The sequence below is a fragment of the Pseudochaenichthys georgianus genome, chromosome 17 (genome assembly GCF_902827115.2).
Source record: "Pseudochaenichthys georgianus chromosome 17, fPseGeo1.2, whole genome shotgun sequence".
Taxonomy (NCBI): domain Eukaryota; kingdom Metazoa; phylum Chordata; class Actinopteri; order Perciformes; family Channichthyidae; genus Pseudochaenichthys; species Pseudochaenichthys georgianus.
The window spans coordinates 26,514,852-26,536,615 of record NC_047519.1 but is presented as its reverse complement, the minus strand read 5'-3'; the positions used below and the strand labels follow the sequence as shown (position 1 = coordinate 26,536,615).

At 41.6% G+C, this 21,764-nt stretch overlaps 2 protein-coding genes across 5 annotated transcripts in view; both read right to left on the bottom strand.

The window, feature by feature from the left end:
* Nucleotides 1-3,255, bottom strand: part of LOC117462313 (tensin-3-like) — a 36,929-nt gene extending 33,674 nt beyond the window's left edge. For all 3 annotated transcript variants that reach the window (XM_034104480.2, XM_034104482.2, XM_034104481.2), the window contains exon 1: nt 2,952-3,255. The gene's annotated coding sequence lies outside the window, so the exon portion shown is untranslated. The remainder of the gene's footprint in view (nt 1-2,951) is intronic.
* A 1,470-nt stretch (nt 3,256-4,725) lies between these two features.
* Nucleotides 4,726-21,607, bottom strand: dspa (desmoplakin a). 2 transcript variants are annotated; one of them, XM_034104755.2, is made up of 24 exons: nt 21,168-21,607; nt 20,379-20,463; nt 20,053-20,171; nt 19,609-19,756; nt 17,612-17,737; nt 17,421-17,480; nt 17,167-17,334; nt 16,151-16,255; nt 15,972-16,067; nt 15,752-15,877; nt 15,335-15,487; nt 15,063-15,217; nt 14,666-14,792; nt 13,845-14,019; nt 13,532-13,725; nt 13,205-13,386; nt 12,919-13,057; nt 12,185-12,378; nt 11,885-12,047; nt 11,450-11,533; nt 11,232-11,339; nt 10,902-11,000; nt 8,936-10,729; nt 4,726-8,415 (listed from the first exon to the last, which is right to left on the bottom strand). In XM_034104755.2, the coding sequence occupies exons 1-24, from the start codon at nt 21,401-21,403 to the stop codon at nt 5,263-5,265; spliced, it is 7,989 nt and encodes a 2,662-aa protein (XP_033960646.1). In that variant the 5' UTR covers nt 21,404-21,607; the 3' UTR covers nt 4,726-5,262. The 2 variants fall into 2 exon arrangements, with proteins under 2 accessions (XP_033960646.1, XP_033960647.1); XM_034104756.2 differs by having other exon boundaries at nt 10,253-10,729; nt 21,168-21,605.
* Nucleotides 21,608-21,764: the final 157 nt, after the last annotated feature.

Sequence of the window (21,764 nt, the reverse complement as noted above, 5' to 3'; positions counted from 1 at the left end):
ATTAGCGATCTCAGTGTGGCCATCACAGTGCAGATTGCTTTTACATATTTGTGCAAACCACTGGAAGAGAACATACAGTGTAGAGTGTCTTGGGTACATAAGGGAAGGAACACAAAGGAAGTGCATATTCTTATAGACATGAGTCATGAGATAAAGTTATCAACCCTGATAAAAGATCAGTGAAACAGAAAGGTTAAGATGTAATTAATAGTGGGAGACTTGTATTGTTGTTATCAATGAAAGCATCAATTCCTTTTTGTTCAGTATTAAGTTTGTAAAATGTATAAACAATGACGAATTCTAATTGCAATTCACTATCAAAGCCCACCAAATGACTTAAAGCCGAAATGTGTTCAATAATTCCTTGAAAAAATCTGCGACGGAGAAACTTTAATCTATTTTTTTACTGATAATATATATATAAATCTACTTAACTCAATCAACATTTCAATAGATAGGTTGCCAATTAGTAAAAGGTGTTTTAAATAAATAAAAGACAACTCAAATGTCCTCAACATTATGCCTGCAAACATATGAAAGCAATTAAGGCAACCCCCTCTCCCCATCACACTTCAATGATAAATTGAAATGCTTCTGTTGGCTCCGGCTTCTAGTTTATGATTGACATGTTGAGGTAAAGGCCTCAATTATGTGACAACTTATATTTGTATAGGTCCATTAAACCGAAAATATGTGTCTGAAACCAAAAATGAATGCACTGATATTCCTTGGAGCACAAAACCCCAACTCAACACAAACTTTCACTGGCACAGAGCTGCAGCTTTTGAGAGGTTGAATTCAAAGAGGGGTGATAAAGCTCATCCAACCCAGCATGTAGGCCCTGGCTCTGTTTTACACCTATGGAAAAGCTGCGACACACCTCTGCCTCTTGGGAGACTCCGGACAGATTAATGACCTCCTAAACTGCTTGTCTGCAAACCTTAGTAACAGCTTAAGTGCCATAAATGCTTCAGGAATTCTAGCTGCCGGCAGGGCTGGATTGTAAAATGTTTTAACCTTTTTTACTAAAGGTAGCTTTTTATTTCCTACTCTTTATTTGTTTCCCAGCACATGCACATATCATTATCTGCCTGTTTACAACTCAATCAGATGACAGGAGTTTTACAACCAGAACAGATTTGTTTCTTGCTATTGTCATCTGTCTGTAGCCCCCACTTGGAATTTAGCATTCACAGCTAATAGCCACCTAAAACACCTTGATACCCTCAGCTTAACTGTTCCAAACTGCCGTGTATTCATACTTGGCACGAGCCAATTCTGCGGGATAACATGTCCACAGTGACATAACAGGCTGGTTGAAGGGCCCCGAGAGGGACAAGGCCGCCCACAGTTTGTTCTGGCCTTTTCCTGTCAGGGGCTTTATATGTTTACAAAATGACTTTGACACCCATTTACTACTAAAGAACTGAAATAAACAAAACCATGAGGCATGGAAGCGGGAGATGAGTATTTTTAGTACGTTTATTTAGTAACCCTGGAACTCATTTTGGTCCCACATTTTCATGAGATATGTTGAAGGGAATAAAAATGACAGCCCTGAGCAAATCTGTGCACCCTTAAAGTGCTCCCTAATTACCGTTTTCTATCCCAAGGTCAATGTGGAATGCGTTCCAAAATGGATTACGTTCCAACTCTCGCTCTCTCATTCCCTCCGTCTCTCTTTTTCTCTACTCTCTTTATAGCTGTTACAGCCTTCCTTCTTCTGGTCTCCTTCTCTCTGTTTAATGACTTACACATGTCAGCCAAGTGGCCATGGCACAGCCGTGACAAAGTGAAATGCCCCAGCGCTCTGTCCCATGCTGTTCCTCCCAGGGTTAGATCACAGTGTTCTGTTTACAGTACACAACCCCAACCTTCTGCCAACCCACCTGTCCAAACCACACCATCAGGATCCCCATTCATCTGTCCTCCTGCCAGCCCTTTGTAATTACCACCTAACACTTTGGGTTTTCTGATGCACCTTTTTTTTCGCCTTGAGGGGCAAGATATTGTTCATACGACTGACTTCAAATTGAACCACGGACAAAAGCTATAATTGCCGGTTCAAAAATGTTTCTCCTGTCTTACTGGGTCTGTAATTAAAGCTAATCTTGAAAGAGTTTAGCCTTTAAAATGTTCTGAACAACCTGCATGGTTTATGTTGCCTGACAGACAGTGTGTTAATGCAGGTGTGTGTCTGATTTCCCAAGGAGTGACTGATATTCAGGTGAAGAGGGTTGAAGCTGTTGTGATGTAAGGGCGCTTGTACATGTCATCAACAATGGCTGCCTGAGAAACACAGCCCTAGGGCCACAAATACCACGCAGCAGCTGTAGCTCAAAGAGAAAAAAGCCATACTCTTGTTTTGATTGTCTACATCATTTATCTACCGACTGAGAAATTCAAACAGGCCACACATGGTTTTTTTTGGAACTTTTCAGACTACTGGATACAAGTCTTCCACAAGAATGGCCCCATGTGTTTCACATTATAAAAGGTCTCCAGAGCCCACAATAACAAGGAACCCCAAATTATAGTACACAGTTCATTGAGGAAGACATTTAAAAGATAAAAAATACCCAAATATTTAAATCCAAGATTCAGGAAGTTCAATTCAAAGACTTTAAATAATACTCGTTCACATTGAACAGGGAATCAGTGCTGGGTCAGTTAGAATGAGTCCCTTCTCTGTGCTGCTGGAGGAGCTGGAGCAAAACACAAACACACATCTCTGGTTTTAGTCGGAGCCAAAATAAATAAAGAGGGCAGTGGCCTGTTTTGCACTTTGAATAATTGAGCAAACTCAATGAAATGTGACTGAGCAAAGAGCTGAAGAGAAGAGAAAACTAAATCCACAATGTCTGAAAGTCTAATCCTGCTCTTAAATACTGACCAGCCAGGCCTCCCTGCTAAGGATTGACCGTGTAAACGTTTAAACATAGTGCCCTTACCTTTTCAAACGGAAAGCGAGCACTTTGATTCTGTGTTTTTTCTCCTCTGTGTCCCTTTGTCAGTCGAGGCTGCAGAAGTATGGGTACAGTCCTGATCAGAGCCCTCAGCCCGTCATACAGGCTTAATGCAGGCTGAAAGGCTCATTTTCCTCTGCTGGAATGTGCTCAGCTGGACCCGGTTCTCTCCTTTTCAGAGGCTGTCGGTGATAAAATGGAAGCCTGAGTTCGGTTCCTGGTCTGCTGCTGTTCTGCTGCTCAGCCCCCCTGCACACTTCCTTCAGTCCGGGCCGCTGCAGCCGCCACAAGTCCTGGCATGGGATAGTCCTCCCACTGTGCCGCTAGGGCTGTCTCCCTTGTTCCCTCCCCCTTCCACACTTCCTCCCCTCTCTACGGCCTCCTACCGATGCCTGTCTCCATTTGTTCTCACCCTCACCCCCTCACACGCAGACGGACACTTCCTCCAGCCACCCCCCACCCCCCCCAACAGGACCCCCCAAAAACCCTTCATATGTGTACAGTCCATTACATCATTAAACATTTTTATCTTCATGGTCTTCTGTATATTTGTCTTACTCTGGTTTATTATTATTTCTATTTTGAGATGTTTATATTTAAGAATTGTTTATTATACTCTTTTAATTTGTTATTATGTGCCTTGTTTTGTTTTATGCTCGTGTAACAAAAATGTTTCCCAAATTGGGATTAATAAAGTACATATTATCTACATCTTATTTTAACACAATGTAAATAAAAGACACTTGGTCATAGAGAAATGTTCACATAATGTAATGTTGTTGAAGTAGGAATGTGTGCATTTTAACTTTAATTTTTTATGTTAATGTCAATATTTTTATTATATTTTATTTAATTGTATTCTAAAATGAAGCAACTGTCACACAATCCAATCTCTGGATAATTAAAGTATTCTGATTGGAATGGAAATATGTACTATATTTGAATAAGTGCCTTTCCCCCCTATAGCCTATACCTACAGTGTCTACTACAGCAAAACAAACATGTCGATTCTGTTTTATTCATCAAGCCCAAAATCACAATTTACCTAAAATATCTTTAATGTTAAAAACTCAGTCAATATAATTATCGTGGTTCAGTGGTAGGCTTAATGACAATTTTAGGGGGGTTCATTCCGTATATTTATTGGCAACAATAGTTTTTGCTCTAATGCACTTTCCAAGTAAAAGGAATTAGCAAATAAGGTATTATTTTTGTCTTAATGATGAGAGCTATCTACTACAGTATGTTAAAATATCCCAATCTCCAGTGGAGTTTGCTGACGCAGTTAAATTATCTTAAGGCCAAAGTAGAGCTTGATCATTTATACTCATTGTTTATAACCCAACAAGGCCTGTGACCTAAGATTGTTATCGTCATAACTACACTGTAGCTATGTACGTATGACTAATAAAAGCCTTGAACCATCGAAACCATGTTTGTTCATATACATAGTTTTATATTGAGCATGATTAGCATGTTTTAAATATCAGGTTATGCATTGCCAGTTGTTTCGTCAATCCAACATTACAGTGTTGCTATATTATAATATATAACCAAAGTGGCAAACAGACTGGCATTTAGGTTTAATCAGACTTGCATCTGAACTATTTTAGTATGACAATTAGCACCACTCATTGGTTAAAATTGATACTGCTGAGCCTCTCCTTGAACAGTGAACGGTTATAAAACTGTCTATTAATGCACAACAAAGAAATATTAAGCTAATAAAATAATTAATGAGTAATGAAATGAATCAACATTGTTATGAACATTTTATTTTCAATTGTGTGAGAATAACATGTTAGTGGCAAGTGATTTTTGCAGTTGATAATAATCATACAAGTATTCAGTATTTTAAGCTAACCAGCATTTGCAATCAACAAAATGCATTTGGTTTGTATTTCAACAAAAAAATGAAATCATACACAAGTCTTGCTGCAAAAAAATAAGAAAATAGCCAACTTAATTTTGAAGCATACTTTCAAATAACACATTGTTAATTTCTGAAGATAAGCCATGTATTAAAATGAGCTATGACAAATATGTTCATTTAACTTGTGTGGTTTAGAATAAGAATATTAATTATACTCTGCATACATGTAAATATTGGAAAACCAAATCACCAAAATCTGCAAACTATCAAAACATTTAAATGCATTTAAAATAACTAATTTCCCAAAATATCATCATCAAGTAGCAGAAAAGCATTTAGAAAAGCAAACTGTTAAAAGAGTACTCAAACTGCATATGGACTGTTGTTAAAAACAGGTCTAGATTCATTTTTCTATGCTGTGTATTAAGATTTAGAATTGCTCAAGGTGGTACTGCTGGAGCTGAATGTGAAGCTGCTCGAGGAGTAATCCACACTTCCTCTACGAGATCCACTCCTGGAGCCGGCAAGGGAACCAGCCCTGGACCCGGAGCGAGATCCTGGGTTGGAGACATTGTAAGGGCTGCTGATTCCCTTGGAGGATATTGAGGAGGCCGGCAGCATCTTCATACCATTGCTTTCTTCCACCATGCAGCTGTCCATGGCTTGCTTGTAGGCGATCTTTAGTTTTGTCTTCGGGCATGTCAGGTTCTTCTGGTGGTTCCTTGTATCCTGAAGCTTCTGGGCCCCTTGACCATCCAGCCAACCTCTACGAATAGCCTCTTCAATGGTGATGCGACGTCTAGAGCCAGGCTCTATCAGGCCTCCTGTCAGGTACTGAAATTCTAAAAATCTCTGGCCAGCTTCATAGGGCAACCATGTCTCCTTCACTGCCTCTGCTGCGGACATCTTTCTTTTAGTCTTCACATCCTCAAAACCAACATAGGCTTTCTGGGCAGCTTTCAGCTTAGCACTCATGCTTTCGTCGATGATACTCTGATGGACAGCATCCTGCAGCGACAGTCTTTCACCATTAGCAGGGTTGATAATACCTCCTGTGCATGCCTGGGCCTCCAGCAGCCTCTGTGCTGTAATAGTGTCAACTATACCTCTCCGGAGCCCTTCAGTCACAGTTACTTTCTCCAAGGTCTCTGTGTCGAATATAGCCCCCACAGGGCTGTGGTCATCAAACATTTCAGGGGGAGAAACAGTAATAACAACACTGTTTAAGCGTTTACGAACTGTGGGAGAAGATGGTGTGGCTAGGGTGGTATTGCTGATTTGGTCAGCAAACTGTGTCAAGGTCAGCTTTCCAGCACGATACTGATTGATATATGTCTGATCAATGATACCGCGTTCCAGGCAGTCCTTGATGTCATACTGGGTGCCTGTGTCCTTATCCACTATCATCAAACGCTCAGAGCCATCAGACGCTGTGATAGTTATCTCCTCCCACTCACACTCCTGCTCCGACAAGTCCAGGAAAGTGTCATAGTCAATAAGCTCTCGGTGATAGGCCTCCCCCACTGACATCTCCAGGTTAGTTTCCGGGTCAACGATCACAACCCTCCTCTTGCGGAGGATATTGGTACGGCTCTCCTGTGACTTCTTGGCCTTCTTTTTGTCATCGATTGGCAGGAGAGTTAGGCCTGTTTTGGGATCTGTCATGCACCTGTCCTTCAGCTGAAGATATGTCAGGTTATCCTTAGTATTAGGGTCAAAAAAGCCTTTTGTGTCATCTCCTTCATAAGTTAGGATCTCATTCATTTCCTCATCAAAGTATCCCCTTTTATAGGCAACAGCGATATCAATACGGTGGTTTTCTTTGGGGTCAATAATCCCACCGCTGGCGATTTGGGCTTCAAGAAGACGGATTCCATGACCTTTCTCAATAAGATCTTTGTCAATAGCCTCGAAGAGGGAGATTTTGTTTCCCGTGGATGGATCTTTGTATCCAGTTACTGCCTTCTCTGCAGATAACAGCTTATTCTTAAACTCTTTTCCTATCAGGCCTCTCTTTGCGGCCTCATCTACTGTCAAGAACAGATTGTTGACTGGATCAACAATGAAGCCAGAAGCAGCTTGGGCCTCAAGTAGTTCCAGGGTAGTTCCTCGCCTGAGCAGGCCTTCCTTCATAGCCTGATAGAAAGGCATTATTCTGTCATTGGCCTCATCATAGATCCCTGCAATGCAGGAGGAGCCATAGAGATGGGACTTTAAATTCTCTTGAATTTCACTGCTGGTGAGGTCGCCTGCTTTAAACCTTGCCCAATCAATTTCACTCAGCAGTCCAGAGGAGTAGAGCTCTAAAATTGTGACATACCCTCTGATACCTGGGACTTTATCGGGCTGTTCTGGACCACTGAGCAGAAGCAAGCCAGAGACAGGTTCCACCTTGGCCTTCTTCCGAAGGTCATTATAGCTGATCTTTTTTGCTGTTGTAGGATCCAGGTAGCAGGTGGGGTTTTTGTTCAAAGCCCTGTAGAGCTCTTCATCAATAAGATTGCGATCCAAGGCCAGATCTTTGGGAAGGAACACACTCAGAACTGGGTCCAAAATGCCTCCAACAGAATCCTGAGCCTGGAGCAAGCGGATGGCTGTGACTTTGTCTACACGGCCCTGTTTGCAAGCCTGACCCACAGATAACAATTTGCCACTGTATGGATCTTTAAAACCTGTGCTGGCTGCTTCAGCTGTCAGCAAGGTGTCTCTGTCTGCTGTGTCTACAATCCCTCTTGAGCAGGCAGTATCCACAGGCATCTTCTCATTCAATGCTGGGTCCACTATGTAGCCTGTTGCAGCTTGAGCTTCAAGGAGCATGAGGGCGCTCTCTGGAGTGATGAGATCTTTGTTTTTCGCTTCAGTGAACGGCATTTTCCCTTGAGAAACTGCTTTCATGCCAGCAATAATGCCAGTGCCTTTAAGACTCAGCTGGATGTCCATGGCTACCTCACCCACTGTCTTCTTTCCATTTAGGAGCTGGTCCAGTGTGGTTTTAGTGATTATACCACAGTCACAAAGCTGGTGGGCTGTGACTTTGCGGCGTACCCCGTCAAATATCAGCTTGGATGGATCGATTGTTGGGACATTTTCATTTGTCTGGGTCTGCCTGTTCAGAGTGCTGGGTCTCTGCTGCAGCCTCTGTATCTCTTTCTCCAGCACCGCTCTCTTGAGAGCCAGGTCTGCTGCCTCCTTTTCAGAGATGGTCAGTCGGCTCTTGTACCTCTCCTCAATACTCTTCAGCTCCCTCGTGAGCCTATCTATCTCATTCTTCAGGGAGATCCGGTCTCGATCAGCCTTGTCTCTGTCTGATTCAAACTTCCTAATGTGGCTTTCTCTCAACTCATACTGGCTCTTCATTTGGTTGAAATCCTTGAGGATACCATTATTTTCATCCTGAAGACGCTTTTTGTTGCGGAGCTCAGTATCTAGCGTGATCTTGATGCGCGTTAGCTCTTCTTCTGTGCGCTGATTACGATTCTTGTCCTGGTCCAGCAGTTTAAGCCTAGACAGCAAACTGTCCCTCTCCAGCAGCAGCTCACTGTATTGGCTTTGGGAACTAAGCACCATCATGGATGTCTGCGAAGAGATAAGAAAACACGGTATTATTTCTGTAAAGAAAAGCCAAGAAATGATGCATGGCAAAACGCAGCACATGTAAAGAGCCACAACTCATTACATGTGCTCTTCCTTGGCAGCATGTTGTAAGTGCTTATCCATTTAATTTGTGAGGCACCTGGCCAATTGTATCTCGACCAAATCAGTATCGATTAAACTAATTGCTAATCTAAATAAATGTGTTCAATATATCATCAATATATTATTATTATATATACATCGATTAGTATGCAGTAGTGATTATTATGTTTCGTGCAACTGAGGTTGAACGGCAGAATGAGAATGGGTGAACAACATGCATGTCTAAGAAAAAGCATTAGTAAGTGAGTGAATTAAAATAAAAAAAATAAAATCATGTGCCCCTAATATAACAGGGCCACTTTGAAATACTCAGATTCAAAGCACCTAAAGCATTCATGCAAAAGCAGGACACACATAGTTGAATCATGTGGGGTTGATCCATCAATGCTATCGAAAATACCTCAAGTGATTGCTTTTGGACTTTGTCTATTTCCATTTTAAGTTTTTCCCTCTCCCTGGTCAGGTCATTGATGAGGCCCTGGAGCTCCGCGGTCCTCCTGGAGCTACTCTGAAGCTGGACATGCAAGGCTGAGATCTGAGAGGAAGTTTCTCCATCAATATCGTCTTTGTTAAGCTTCAGCTCATCCCTCTCCTGTTTCACTTTCCTCAGCTCCTCGTCCAACTTCAGTCTTTCCTTCGTCAGGTTCTGCGTCAGAGTCTTTAGCTTTTCAATCTCTGTAGTGAAGTTGTTAAGCTGGAGGCTCTTCTCCTCAATGGTCTTATACAGGTTCTCATTACGTTGGTTGAGCTCATCAATACGAGCCATTTCCTGTTGGAGTTTCTGTTTAAGTGACCTCAGCTCAGATGTGACAGCCGCCAGTTCCTGCTTGGTGACTTTATGCTCTCTCAGACTCTTGTCCAGAGCCTCCTGGAGGGCGCTGAGGTCCTGCGCATACTTCCTTCCACTGGTGGAAGTCTCTATCTGGATAGATTTCAGTGTGCTTATCGTGGTAGTGTGTTCTCTGCAAGTATGTGTCATCCTCTCCAACTCTGCCTCCATTCTCTTTCTACGTGTGAACTCCTCTTGGGTTGCTTTCTTTTGCTTCTCCACCTCAGCTTCCATTCCATCCAAAGAGCACTGAAGTTCCCGAATACGGCTCTGCAGCCTGGCAGAACTCTGCTCAACCTTGGCTTTCTCGCTGGTCTGCTTTTCCAGCTCTACCCGGGTGATGCGGATCTCCTGCTCAGACACTTTGAGTATGTTTATGGACTCCAGGTAGGAGGCGTTCTTTGCCTTCAAATCTGCCTCAGCCTGTTTCAGGTGATTGATTTCCGAATCCAAGTTCCTCCTCTTCTTCACCTCCTCCTCCAGGTTAAATGTTAGAAGACTGATCTGCCTGGACTTTTCCTGAATGTTTTCGGTGGCCTCCTTTAGTTTGAGGTCACTGTCCCCTCCCTGTTGCATCAGTGTTCCCAGCTGAATCTCCAACTCACTGCGCACTCTTGTTTCTTGTACCAGCGAGGCCCTCTGCTGGCTGGCCTCCTGCTCTGCTCTGCTCTTCTGTTCTTCCATCTGATCAATGGAGTTCCTGAGCCTCCTCAGCTCCTCCTCTAGACCTCTCTTTTCAGCAGTGAGTCGGTCAACTTGCAGCCTCAGATCTGCTGTGTCTTCTTCTTTCTGCTGCTCGGTTTTCAGGATCGTGGTCTTGGTAACATGGATCTGTGTCTCGTATGTCTGCTTGAGTTCACTAAGCTCCTGTGTGTACTTTGTTCTTACCTTTGAGATATCGGATTCAGCGTTTCGTCGACGCAGCTCTTCCTCATCTAACAGTATCTTCATCCTCTCCACTTCACGTTCTTTGTCCTTCACCGACTTTTCTAAATCAATCTTGCTCCAGTTGAGTTCTTCTAGCTCTTTCTGTCTGCGGCGAACTGCCCCCTCATACTCTTCTTGCTGGCTGGTGTAGCGCTCCTCTGCCAGTCTTCTCTTCCTCTTTTCTTCATCCAGCTCGTATTTAATTCGGATCAGTTGTTCATTAAGATCTTGAAGCTTGCTGTGTGTGCTCTCTAGGCTATCCTTGGTGGCATTAACATGCATCGTGTGGGTCTTCTTAATCTCTTCCATAGAAATGAGCTCCAGCTTTAAGCGGGCCATAGCCTCCTCCAGAGACATGTTTTTCTGATTACGGCTCTGGATTTCGTCCTTCAGACGGCTCAGTTCCTCCTCTAACATATCTATCTTTGTGTTCCTGATCTGTAGAGAGAGCATTGAAAAAACAGGAAGAGCGTCAGTGACTTCTTTTATATTTTTAAAACCAACTTATTTGTTCACATATATTAATTTGATCACACTATTTATTTTACTAAGATAATAATATTGACTTGACTCAATGTCTTTAATGGCATCTTACAAATCGGAAACCTACCTTCAGCTCCTCCATGTTCTTCAGGAGCTCCCCCAGGAACTTGTAGTAGTCACTTGAGCGGGTCAGGAGCTCGATGTAGTTGGACTGGAGGCCAGATGCCTGTTGGGAGTCAAAATAAGAGGATTAAAAAAAGTTCATTTGTTAAATAAATACCAGTGATACCATTAAATGATATATGCAATTATGGGATTAACCTTTAAATAGGTTGTATTGCATAAGCTTAAAATACAAAGGCGATAATCATTGTTTAATTGAAATTTGACAAACAGAAGATGAACACAATATCTAACTGAAAATTGGTTTCATATGACGTAATGGAGGGACTCAAACCTCTCGTCTGACCACAGAAGCGGGGGACCGCAGCATTGTCCTCTTGATAGGAATGTTAAGCAGTGTTTCCAGGCCTGAACTGTAGGAAGCCAGCTGCAGCTCATAGTCCTGAAAACCCATAACACAACATGGACTTCATTATTTTGCACCACAATCTCTTTCCTGTATTTAAAAATAATATTAAATAAACAAATGGGGGAGATTTATTGACCACCTACCTTTATGGAGGACGCACAGGTGTCTGCGTTTTTCTGCATAACCTCTACTTTCTCCTTCTTTCCTTTTATTTCAGTGTGAAGAGCCTGTGCGGTGAGCAAAAGGTGGCATTACATTGACTGATTTAATTGAACACAACGCTGTCCAGACTGTGACTCTTCTAAGAGAGCTATTACTTTATCACACAATCATATATATAATTATATTATTATAAGTGGTTCCTAAATTAATACATATATTTGGTTAATATAGCAAGTTAAGTTTTATGTGTTTTCAAACTTTTCTTATGCTGTTGTACAATGTAAAAAATCCACACCTACACACATGCTCAAGCTGTCTCGATTCAAATGGATAGGGTGGGTATTTCCAATACCAAATCAAATCAGTTCAAATGTCATTACAATGTTTTGGTATAAAGAAGACCTGTAAAGACGTGCCTTCTGTTGGTTAAGGTGGTCCATTAGAGTCTGGACGTCGTTGAGCTTAATCGTCTGAAGGGTGTCCTGTCGCTTCCTGGCATTGTTGATCCACTGCTCCAGGAGATTGCTGCTCTGCTGATAATGTTGCAGCTGTTTCTCCTGCTTCTCCAAATCCCACACTCTGAGGAGGAAAGAGTAGGAGGCAGGGGAAGGGATGAAGGGATAATTTTAGTGCTGTTACTAGCAATGACGGAGGGAGGATGTGAAGAAATATTCACAGGTATTAAAGACATGTGTGTAAATGCATAGACTATGTACCTGCTGTCAATCTGGGTTTGGATGCGGCGCCAGCGGTCGGACATCTGGCCCTCCTGGTCTGAGTACCTGTCCAAGTCTACGTCACACTTGTGATAGGGCTCAGTGATTTGACCATTCCAGTGCACTGCTTTACTCAGGTCAGATTCCATTGCCGTCAGAAGGTTTCTTTTTTGATCCAGATCGCTTTTCATTTGCTTGAATAGAAAATCACAAAGCGGATTTTAAATTTCCACAATAATGATAATAATAATAATTATAAAGTCTTTTTTACATCAAGAGGTGTTTAATCTGACAATATGGACATGATTTGATGAGAATCTTACATTTTGTTACTTTTGGAAAAGGTATTAAGTTTGCTAACTAAAGTTAGGTTTTTATTATTAAAATAATCCAATAAAAGTAACATTTCTGCATTGAAAATGTCCTTTTAAGTAAAAAATACACAAGTATCATTGGCAAAAGGCCCGAAAAGTACTCATAATGCAGAACAATTGGCCAGAATAACAAGTTCCATCTGACTTGTAGCGGAGCAGAAGTATAAAGCGACATTACATTTGCAGGTCTCCCTTGAAAAAGAGATCTATGATCTCAATGGGACCAATCTGGTTAAATAAAGGTTTGAAAAAAGAAAGAATACTCAAGTAAAGTATAAGTAACTCAAATCTGTATTGAAGTACAATACTTATTTCAGTACTTCATTATTAAAATACATATTTATAAAAAGTGTATCAAACCTTCAGTGTGCTCCGATAGTTTTCCACCTCTTCGAGGTCCAGAGAGGAGGTCTCCTGCTCTGTCAGCCGGGCCTCGTGGACTTTAATGATGTCTTCAGCCTGAAGGAGGCTTTGGAGAAAAGCCTGCACAGCTGACATCCTGTCAAAGACACAAAGCCTTCATGTTAAATGCACTGGTTCTTGCAGATCACTTTCAAAGCCTTTAATGAGAGAACAAAGTGAGTTTTATCAATAATTTATTAACATAAAAAGAAAATAAAAGTGATGTGATGTGTGTGAAATGTACCTTTCAAAGTAGGCATGGTAGAGAGCCTGCAGGCCACCCAGTTTTTGGTTGATGATTATCAGTTCAGAGTGGAGGAACTTGGCTTGCTCAGATTCTCGAGGTATCCCCTCCAGTTGTTTAAGAATCTTTTCTCTGAGTCGCATGTACTCATCATGAATGGAGTCCAATTCTTGGTGCACAATCTGGATTTCAATATTGTATGATAATTAACATTTAGCATAATCAGTTGTTTTATAATGTATCGTATGTTACCTATATTTTGCAAGTGTTTTCAAGCAAAGAGCATCTCACTTATAATTAGACTGAACTGGAAGAAAAGATACACACCTCGAGCTTCTCGATGTGCATTGAGCTCTCGTGCACGCTGTTCTCCCCCAGGCGAATGTGAAGATGGCTGGTGAGCCCCGACTCAGCCAGCTCCAGCCTGCGATGAATATCTTGCAGATTTCTGAGCAGGACGACGCTGAGGGAAGAACTGGGTGTGGGAGGCGGGGGTGTGACCGGGGGTGTGACCGTAATCCCTTTATTGGTTGCAGGAAAATGTGAAGAATGTCAATGTATAGGGGAAAGAAACAGAAGTACTTTTGCACATTTAGTGGCCTGACAATTTAAGAGGAAGATAAGGATATTTGACACTTACTTTCACCAACAATTGTATCATAGTGGGCCTGGGTTTTATCAAAGTCGACCTGGATATTTTTCTTTTCCTCTTCCCCAAACATCTCAGAACCTTGGCTGGTACGCAAGAACTCTTGGTAATGACTCTCCATTCTTTTGAAGATACTGCGGTACTCTTCGGGTCGCATCTTAGACAGCTGCAAGACAATGGACAGGGGTCAGGTTAAGGAAAAGACACAGGAAGTGAGCAGACTTCTGCAAACCGTGTTTCAGATAGGATGGAAACCTGGTTTTATCTAGCTTTGCTTGGTATAAAAACAGTTAAGCTATTATAAAACAGTAAAACTGGGAATTAGTTTAATAAAGAAGCTAATTTACGTATTTTATAGCATTGGAAAGTTCAATCTTGTCAGAAGTAATTCTCAAACTTGTGATGTCATCAAGTATAAGTCTAGAGCTGCTTACAGAACATTTGTTTTCCTTTTTATACTAAAATGAGCTTTTTATATATATATATATAGAAGATATAGAAGATCCAGACTTTATACTTGATAACATTACATTACATGTCGCTTTTATCCAAAGCGACTTACATACTCAATACTGTGGGCAATCCCCACAGGAGCAATTTGGGGTGAAGTGTCTTGCCCAGGGACACAACGACATGCTGACTGCAGTGGGGTTTGAACCTGTGACCCCCTGATCCGAACACCAAGGCTCTATCCACTGCGACATACGCCTCCCTACATTTATGTTTTAGCCCTTTCTCTAGTTTTTAGATTTGAGAGAGAGATGTTAGTGTAGTTGCCCTATAAGTGTATTGCCTTCGTTGTGATATCTCACCATTCTGGTAGTGAGGGAGTTGATGTAAGTCATGTCTTTGAGGCAGTATTGCCATGCGATGAGACTCTTGATGTTGATGTAGGTCTGATTCCAGAGGTTCATGATGGCTTCATAATACTGCTCATACCTAGAAAAACCACAAGCCATTCAAATCAAACACTATATAATAAACATTATGATATATTGTCATTTTAACAGATTGCTAACTCGTTTCTTTGCTAATTAAAACCTTTAAGAACATATTGAACAACAACATATGCATAGTCATCCCAAAAGGGAAGCTTTTTCCATTTATTTCAAATATAGTTATTAAAGGGAAAAAAACTAAATTTGAACCAACATCTAACCAGGGCTTTTTCAGACCTACATTGGCGTACATTTACTGGATGGTTCTTACTTGCTGGCAAGGCCAATGCTGAGAGGGTTTGGTGGGGGGATCAGCAGACACACAGAGGGAACCAACATGTCCAGACCTCCAGGTCCAGTCACAAGCCACTTGCTGCGCTGCGAGTTATCCTTCAGGATGCCCTCATTCCCTTTCAAAATCCCGATCTGAAGCACAAAACAGAAAATCCCAACTGAGAAAAAGCTGATTTATCCCTGTAATGCTCCACTTATTACTCTCAGTGTGGGTGTGTATTTGTGTGTGAGAGAGAAAGAATATCCCACCTGGTCTTGTTTAAAGTCACATATGGCCTCGACCATGACGGGGCTGCTGCTCTTCTCCTCTGGGTTGCGAGGTTTCAGCCTGATAATGCTCTTAGATTTGTTAACCAGACTGTGGACCTGCCTCTTATTGTCGACAACTCGCTCCTTCTCTTTCTGTAAACATGCAAACATCACATCTGTGTTATTAACTGAGCCACTGTACACGGCAACTGTAAACCAAAGTTCAAAACGTGAATTCAGACAACAAACCGCAGACACAATGCACAGGAATTCCATTGTGTCCTTTAAGAAACTGGCAAAACCAGTTCAACAGACGGTTTAAACCCAAATGATTTGACAGAACAAATAGTTGAGCATGCTTTGTACTTCACACCAGCAGGAAAATGGTAATCTAGATGTTTAAATGTATAGTGATACCTCCAGGTTTCTCAGGAGCTCAGTGAGGGTATCCAGTGAGGTGTTCTTGTCGCAGATAAACTTGCTTTTGATAGTCTCGTGCTCCTTCTTCAGCTTTGCAGCGGTCTCATTGGCCTCCTTGAAAAACTGAAGAGGGCAGCAAAAAGCTTTAATTAGTAATCACACTAACAGACCAGCAGGGCATTCTTTCATACCAGCTGGAACAGGATTGAGCACGTACTTGGCTGTAGGCAGCATTCTCCTTCAAGTGAACATGGATACACTTGGTGATCTGGAGAAGCCAGCTCCACTGGGTCTGTAAGGTGTCCATGTAGGCCTGTTGGCACACACAGTTGTCAGTGCATAACACATTTTTTCGTTATAATGATGAAATACCCAGAATAAAATAAAACACCTTACGTCAATTTTATCTGAGGCAGGGTGGTTGTTGTTCAGGAGTCCATCAGCTTTCAGCTTCAGCTTGTTTAGGTCCTTCTCTTTCTCCTCCAGATCTCCCATCAGCTCCTGTCAGGAGAACAGGAAGTAAGGGACCAAGACGTACAGAACATACTTAAAGGTGACATGTCATGATTTTCCGGTTATTGCCCGTCCCCTTGTGTTATGAAGGTTTTTATGCATGTAAACGGTGTGCAGAGTCAAAACCCTCAAAGTACACCCTGTAGCGAGTAAAACTCGAACACAGAAAATACCTCCCCAAAACGCCTCGTTGGAGATACGTCACTGTCCATTGATTCTTCCGGGTAACTCATGATGTCATGCGTTACCCGGAACAAAATGGACCAATCCGTGGAGCCGTTACGTTAAGCCCCCGCTGATTGGTCCAAATTGACCAATCCACGGACTTCCTCACACACACACACTCAGTGCATGCAGCTCTGCTGATCTCTCCTCCCTGGCTGCAGGCTGATAACAGGCAGTTGGGATCGCGGCGAAATTCTCTCTGCAGACCCATTCTCACAGCGTTTATCAACCTTTTTCTTACTCAATATCAAGCCACACTTATTGTTTTTACTTCGGCTGTGACTTTGTGTGTGCTCAGGTTGAGTTTGGCTGTGTTTCGCTGTGTATCGCTAAACAAGGAAACCACACCTCCACGGAGCTCAGCTCGATTCACAACGTCCCAACCAATCAGAGCACACTGTGCTCACAGGGAGGGTGGGGGCTGGAGCTATTGGAGCTACAACGAGCCGTTAAAGGCAGAGAGTGAAGTTCAGTGAATACACGTAGTTTACAGAGATGCTGTTTGAGAAACCAATGTGAGTTTGGAAAATTGCACAATATAAATCTATTCTAGTAGACCACAACAATGGAATTATGATCAGTGGAAATGGCCATGACATGGGACCTTTAACTAAGATTGTAATGATAGAAACACCAAACCAGGAGAAAAGAGGGGTTCAGATAGAAATTCTTACCGAGTAGCTCTCTTGCTTTTTTGGGATATAGTGGTCGATGTTCTTGTCTCCCCAGTCAAACATAAGCTCTTCCTCCTCTCTCTCATTCACCCACATGATGGCTCTGGAGATTTCATTGATGATGCCCTGAAGCTCTCGCAGCTGATCCACACGGTTGTGGGACATTTTCTGAGACAGACAGGAATATGTATTTTTTTTTTAAAAGGATTTGGACAAACTATAAATATAATCTTTGTAAAATAGTTTGGTTTTACCTGCAGGCTTTCCCAGTCTTGTTCCATGATTGCCAGGTTGTACTTGTCCCCCCTCGAGTTCTGAAGAAAGATATTGTGTTTGTTTCTCAGTCTTGAATAAGATTACAAAACTGTTGTACACATGATACACAGTCAAAAATCGTACTTAACAAATAAGATATCTAAAGAATCCGGTCCAAACAACCACTTACCAGATCATCTCTGGCACGGTCTACTTCCTGGCTCTTCTGTAAAGAGCTGTGGGTTCTGCTGTGGCTTGTGATTTGTTTTTCTATGGTTTCGGAGTCATCTCCATATGGAGCGGTCTCAATCATGCGCTATAAGACCCAGAATCACAGTTTATTACTTTATAATGCAATAAGTGCTGCACACAATTACAATATCAAAATCTACTTCAATTGACATGGCATTTAGTTGGAACATTACTGTACAATGGTTTATGAAATACCAGTACTGCATACATACAAGTTTGATTAAATAATTAATGAATTACCAACAATGAATAATCGATCCACTGATGCTTTCTGGACTCCCTTCCGATAGATTTTTAACCTCTAAAAATGTGTCACCAATGCGTTGTTTCCTTTTTTATATGATGCAGTGTTTGTGCAATAGACAGATAAACAAACTGCTGCAAAATGTCAATCACTACAAGGTGTGGGTGTGGTTCATGTGTATTTCAGGGTTTTTGAAAAATGCACAGAGGACTTATCTTTATCTGCTTTAGCGTAAAAAGGCAATGCTTTTTAGTAAGATCAACTAAGAAATAACACAGTGAGCTCTCTTTATTCTTTAAGGCAACCTAATTGTTAGTCTCAACACTATTCTCCCTGACTTTTATTCCCTGACGTATTTCACCTCTTTGTCCTCCAGGTGTCAGCATTTAATCATTACATTGGTTGTCAAGCAGGAAACTATCCCAACTATTCACCCCTTGTTAGCAACCTTTCAGCTTTGATAAGAGCTCTGCCAGTAAAAACCAACCTCAGCCAGTCCCTGCTTTTCACTTACATTTTTTCACTCTCAAAGCTTTGTTCTCTAACCACTCCCTTTTCCTTCATGACTGCTTGGCTGAAGCTACACACACTTTCTCTGTTAAGAGACTGACAGCAGACCAGCTAATGTCTATAGTAGAAAGGTCAACAAAAGTGGACTGTATGTAGGTACACCAAGGCAAATTCCTCGTATGCGTTAACCTACTTGGCAGTAAACCTGTTTCTGATTCTGATGACTGGAAGTACATAAAGAGGGGGGGGGGGGAATGTAAGCAGTAGATCATCAAGTGCTGTTTCCAGCATTCTAGTTTAAACAAAGGAGTTTAAAGTATTAACTGAGACAGAAAAATATGCAAAGAAGTATTTCTAAATCTCACGACTGGAAGGGGGGGCTGAATGATGAAACAGGGTGAGGCTTGAAGTGGTGACAGAACAACAGGGTGTGTTTTTTGGGTGGATTGGGGAGGTAGAGAATAGACGGGAGTTTTCCTATGAGCATGTCAAAGTTGTGCTGACCTGCCCTATCCCACTCGTTGGGAAGTGTCACATTTCACACTGCTTTACTTCTACTTTTCTTTTGGCTCCCGCAGCTCCTTTATCACTATATATCACCGCTCTCTGTTTCTGCCTTCCTCTCTGGCGTCTCTTTCTGAAATGGCAGAACTCTTTGTTTCAATCCTCCTTCACCCCCCCCCTGGCCTCTTTCACTCACGGATCAGGTTTTGGCAGCATGTCCAGATGGTTTCAGTTACAGGAGGTCAGAATAAGTGATAGTGTAAGTGCATCCCCCTCCCCCTCACATCAAAATTGGTGCTACGCATTCAGGCATGAACACACATGCAGGTGCTACTTTTCATTCTGCCAAAAGTGTTTTGTGCGTAGGGTGCCATCAAGTTCACTCTTACTAGCGACTAATCTGTATCATTTAGTGAAAACAAGTAATTACAACTCTTTTTAACATGAAATGCATTATATTATATATATATTGTGTAAAGGGTTTAGTCCATTAAAGGGGAACACAGATGATTAATTACACTTTTATCCTGTATTTCATCATTTTATATTTGATTCTACAAATATATATATAGTGATGTGTTTTGATGAGGAATATTATCATAAAATTCATTTCGATCGTATTACCCACATTTGTTTTGATTGAGATCTTAGATATCTCTAATGAATGTAGTGCTCACCTTTTGCTGAGAAATCCAGGCGTTGGCGTCATTAAAGATCCTCCCCCCTTCCTGGGAACCCACGCTGCCTTTTCTCCATCTGATTGTCGTCACACTACTGCCTAGTTTCTGTTGTATAGCACCATACATGTGCTGGAACTGTTCTACGCTGTTGTTGTAGAAAAAAAATGAATATTTGTGAATCTTCCAGAGGGCACACTGAGCCATGAACATCAAAGACATCTGCTGGGCAAATACAACTGAAAACAATATTGAGAAGGCAACTCCTCAAAATACTTTGTCTTTAAAAGCTTCCATTACAGAATGCAATTCAGATTATCCTGTAAACCCTCAAATACTAGAATATTGTATCTACTAACCTTTGGTAGGTAATATGTATTCATGAATGTATGCATGCAGTGGCAAAAAAAAGACAGCAAACTATCACGCTGCATCTTATCTTACTTTCCGAAGATGTCATTAGGTATACGGATGTGCTGCAGGTTCCTGCCATAGACCATCATCTGCTCCATGGTTTTTGCAGCCATCATCAACAGCTTGTCTGCCTCTGCAGCTTGACCCCCCTATAGAATCACACAGTACAGACACTAAGCTCTTTACTCCTGCCAAATTATACTTCACTTGAATCGTTGTGGATGATATTATCTGTTTTTAAAATCATATCTGATGATAAAGCATTGCCATGTTGCTGCATGAAGAGAACACCTTATAACAATTAGTGAAAACACACACTTGAGTTGAGTTCAGTGTAATCTGTATGCTTCACTTACACCCTGGAGAATCCTTTCGGCACTCTGCAGGAAGCCCTGGCACTGGTCTGTCAGGTACATAGCTTCTTGCTGAATTGCCTGTGCACTACGCATGGGAAAAAAACAACACAACACATTTTCAGAGTTTGTAATATAACTTACATTTACTTACTATTTACTTAAAATATCAATGTAAAAAGCATATTTATTTTAACAAGGAAACAAGGTCATCAAAAGTTTGCCAATACAAAAAATGAACAAACTCTTGACTCCCTCTCTTTAAAAAGATTGCAACTCCCCCATTCACTATAAGTTAAGCATTAAGAATATTTTTTTATATAAGGAAATAGTTTGTACAACAAGGAAATAGTTTGAAAAGCTCTGTCACAGAAATCATCACAAACATTAGCAGTCACATCATAATGAATGACTGAACTGGAAGACATTCAAGGGGCATATGTACGTAGGCTATTTCCTATATGGAATATTTGGCAATCAATCAAGATTGATACAACAATGATTACTTTGAAACGAAAGACAAACTAGGGAAATTAAGTTCTTAGCAATGTAGGTCAACACGAATCCGGTTTAGATTTTGGACAAATAAAATACTTGGCTCGACAGTTACAGATGAGCTAGGTTAATGGAACCTATTTGATTACATTTCTTAATCTTAATGGTGCCAATTCACATTATCGATTAAACATTCCCAAATGGGGTTTATGGCTTTAGCTACATGGACGCGGATTTTATTTAACGACATGTAAAGGCGTATTAAAGCATAACCTCAGGCAACAGGTGATTTCTTACCTCAATCCCCCACCTGCCGCCCCCTTGCTAACGGCCATCTTCGATCCCCCGGCCCCGTGCAAGGAGGTCCTGGAGTAGGCGTAGGTGTATCCGCCGTCCCCCGGTGGGTATTCTCCTTGGAAGTCGTTTCCCCCGGCTAAAATGTCGTTTCTGAAACTTGCATTCGCCAAATCCTGTCTCGAATTACTCCTCGGGCCCAAGGTGGGCAATTTCGGATTAGAGCCGTACATACTCATGTTTGCGAAGTTAGTTTGAACAAAGTCTTAAAATGTCGGTGTGCTGTGTCGTACACACAGAGGACATACCGCGCTCCCCTCCTGTCTTCTGTTGCGCAGATAATGCCCTGCTCTGCTCTGTGTGAATGGACGGAAGCTGGCCGCTTTTGCACAGAAACCACACCTTGCTATGTTTACGAAACACTCCTGGCACCCTCTGATCTGTGTGGGAAGATTATTGCTCGGGCTGTCTTTTCGTTCTTCTAAAAAGTTGTTAAGCATGTCGTAATCACAACTTTTGATTTCAACATGTATACATGAAACAAAATGTGTTTAACTTTGAGTAAGCTAATAGACTTTCCTGGGGAAAGTGAATAAAAGC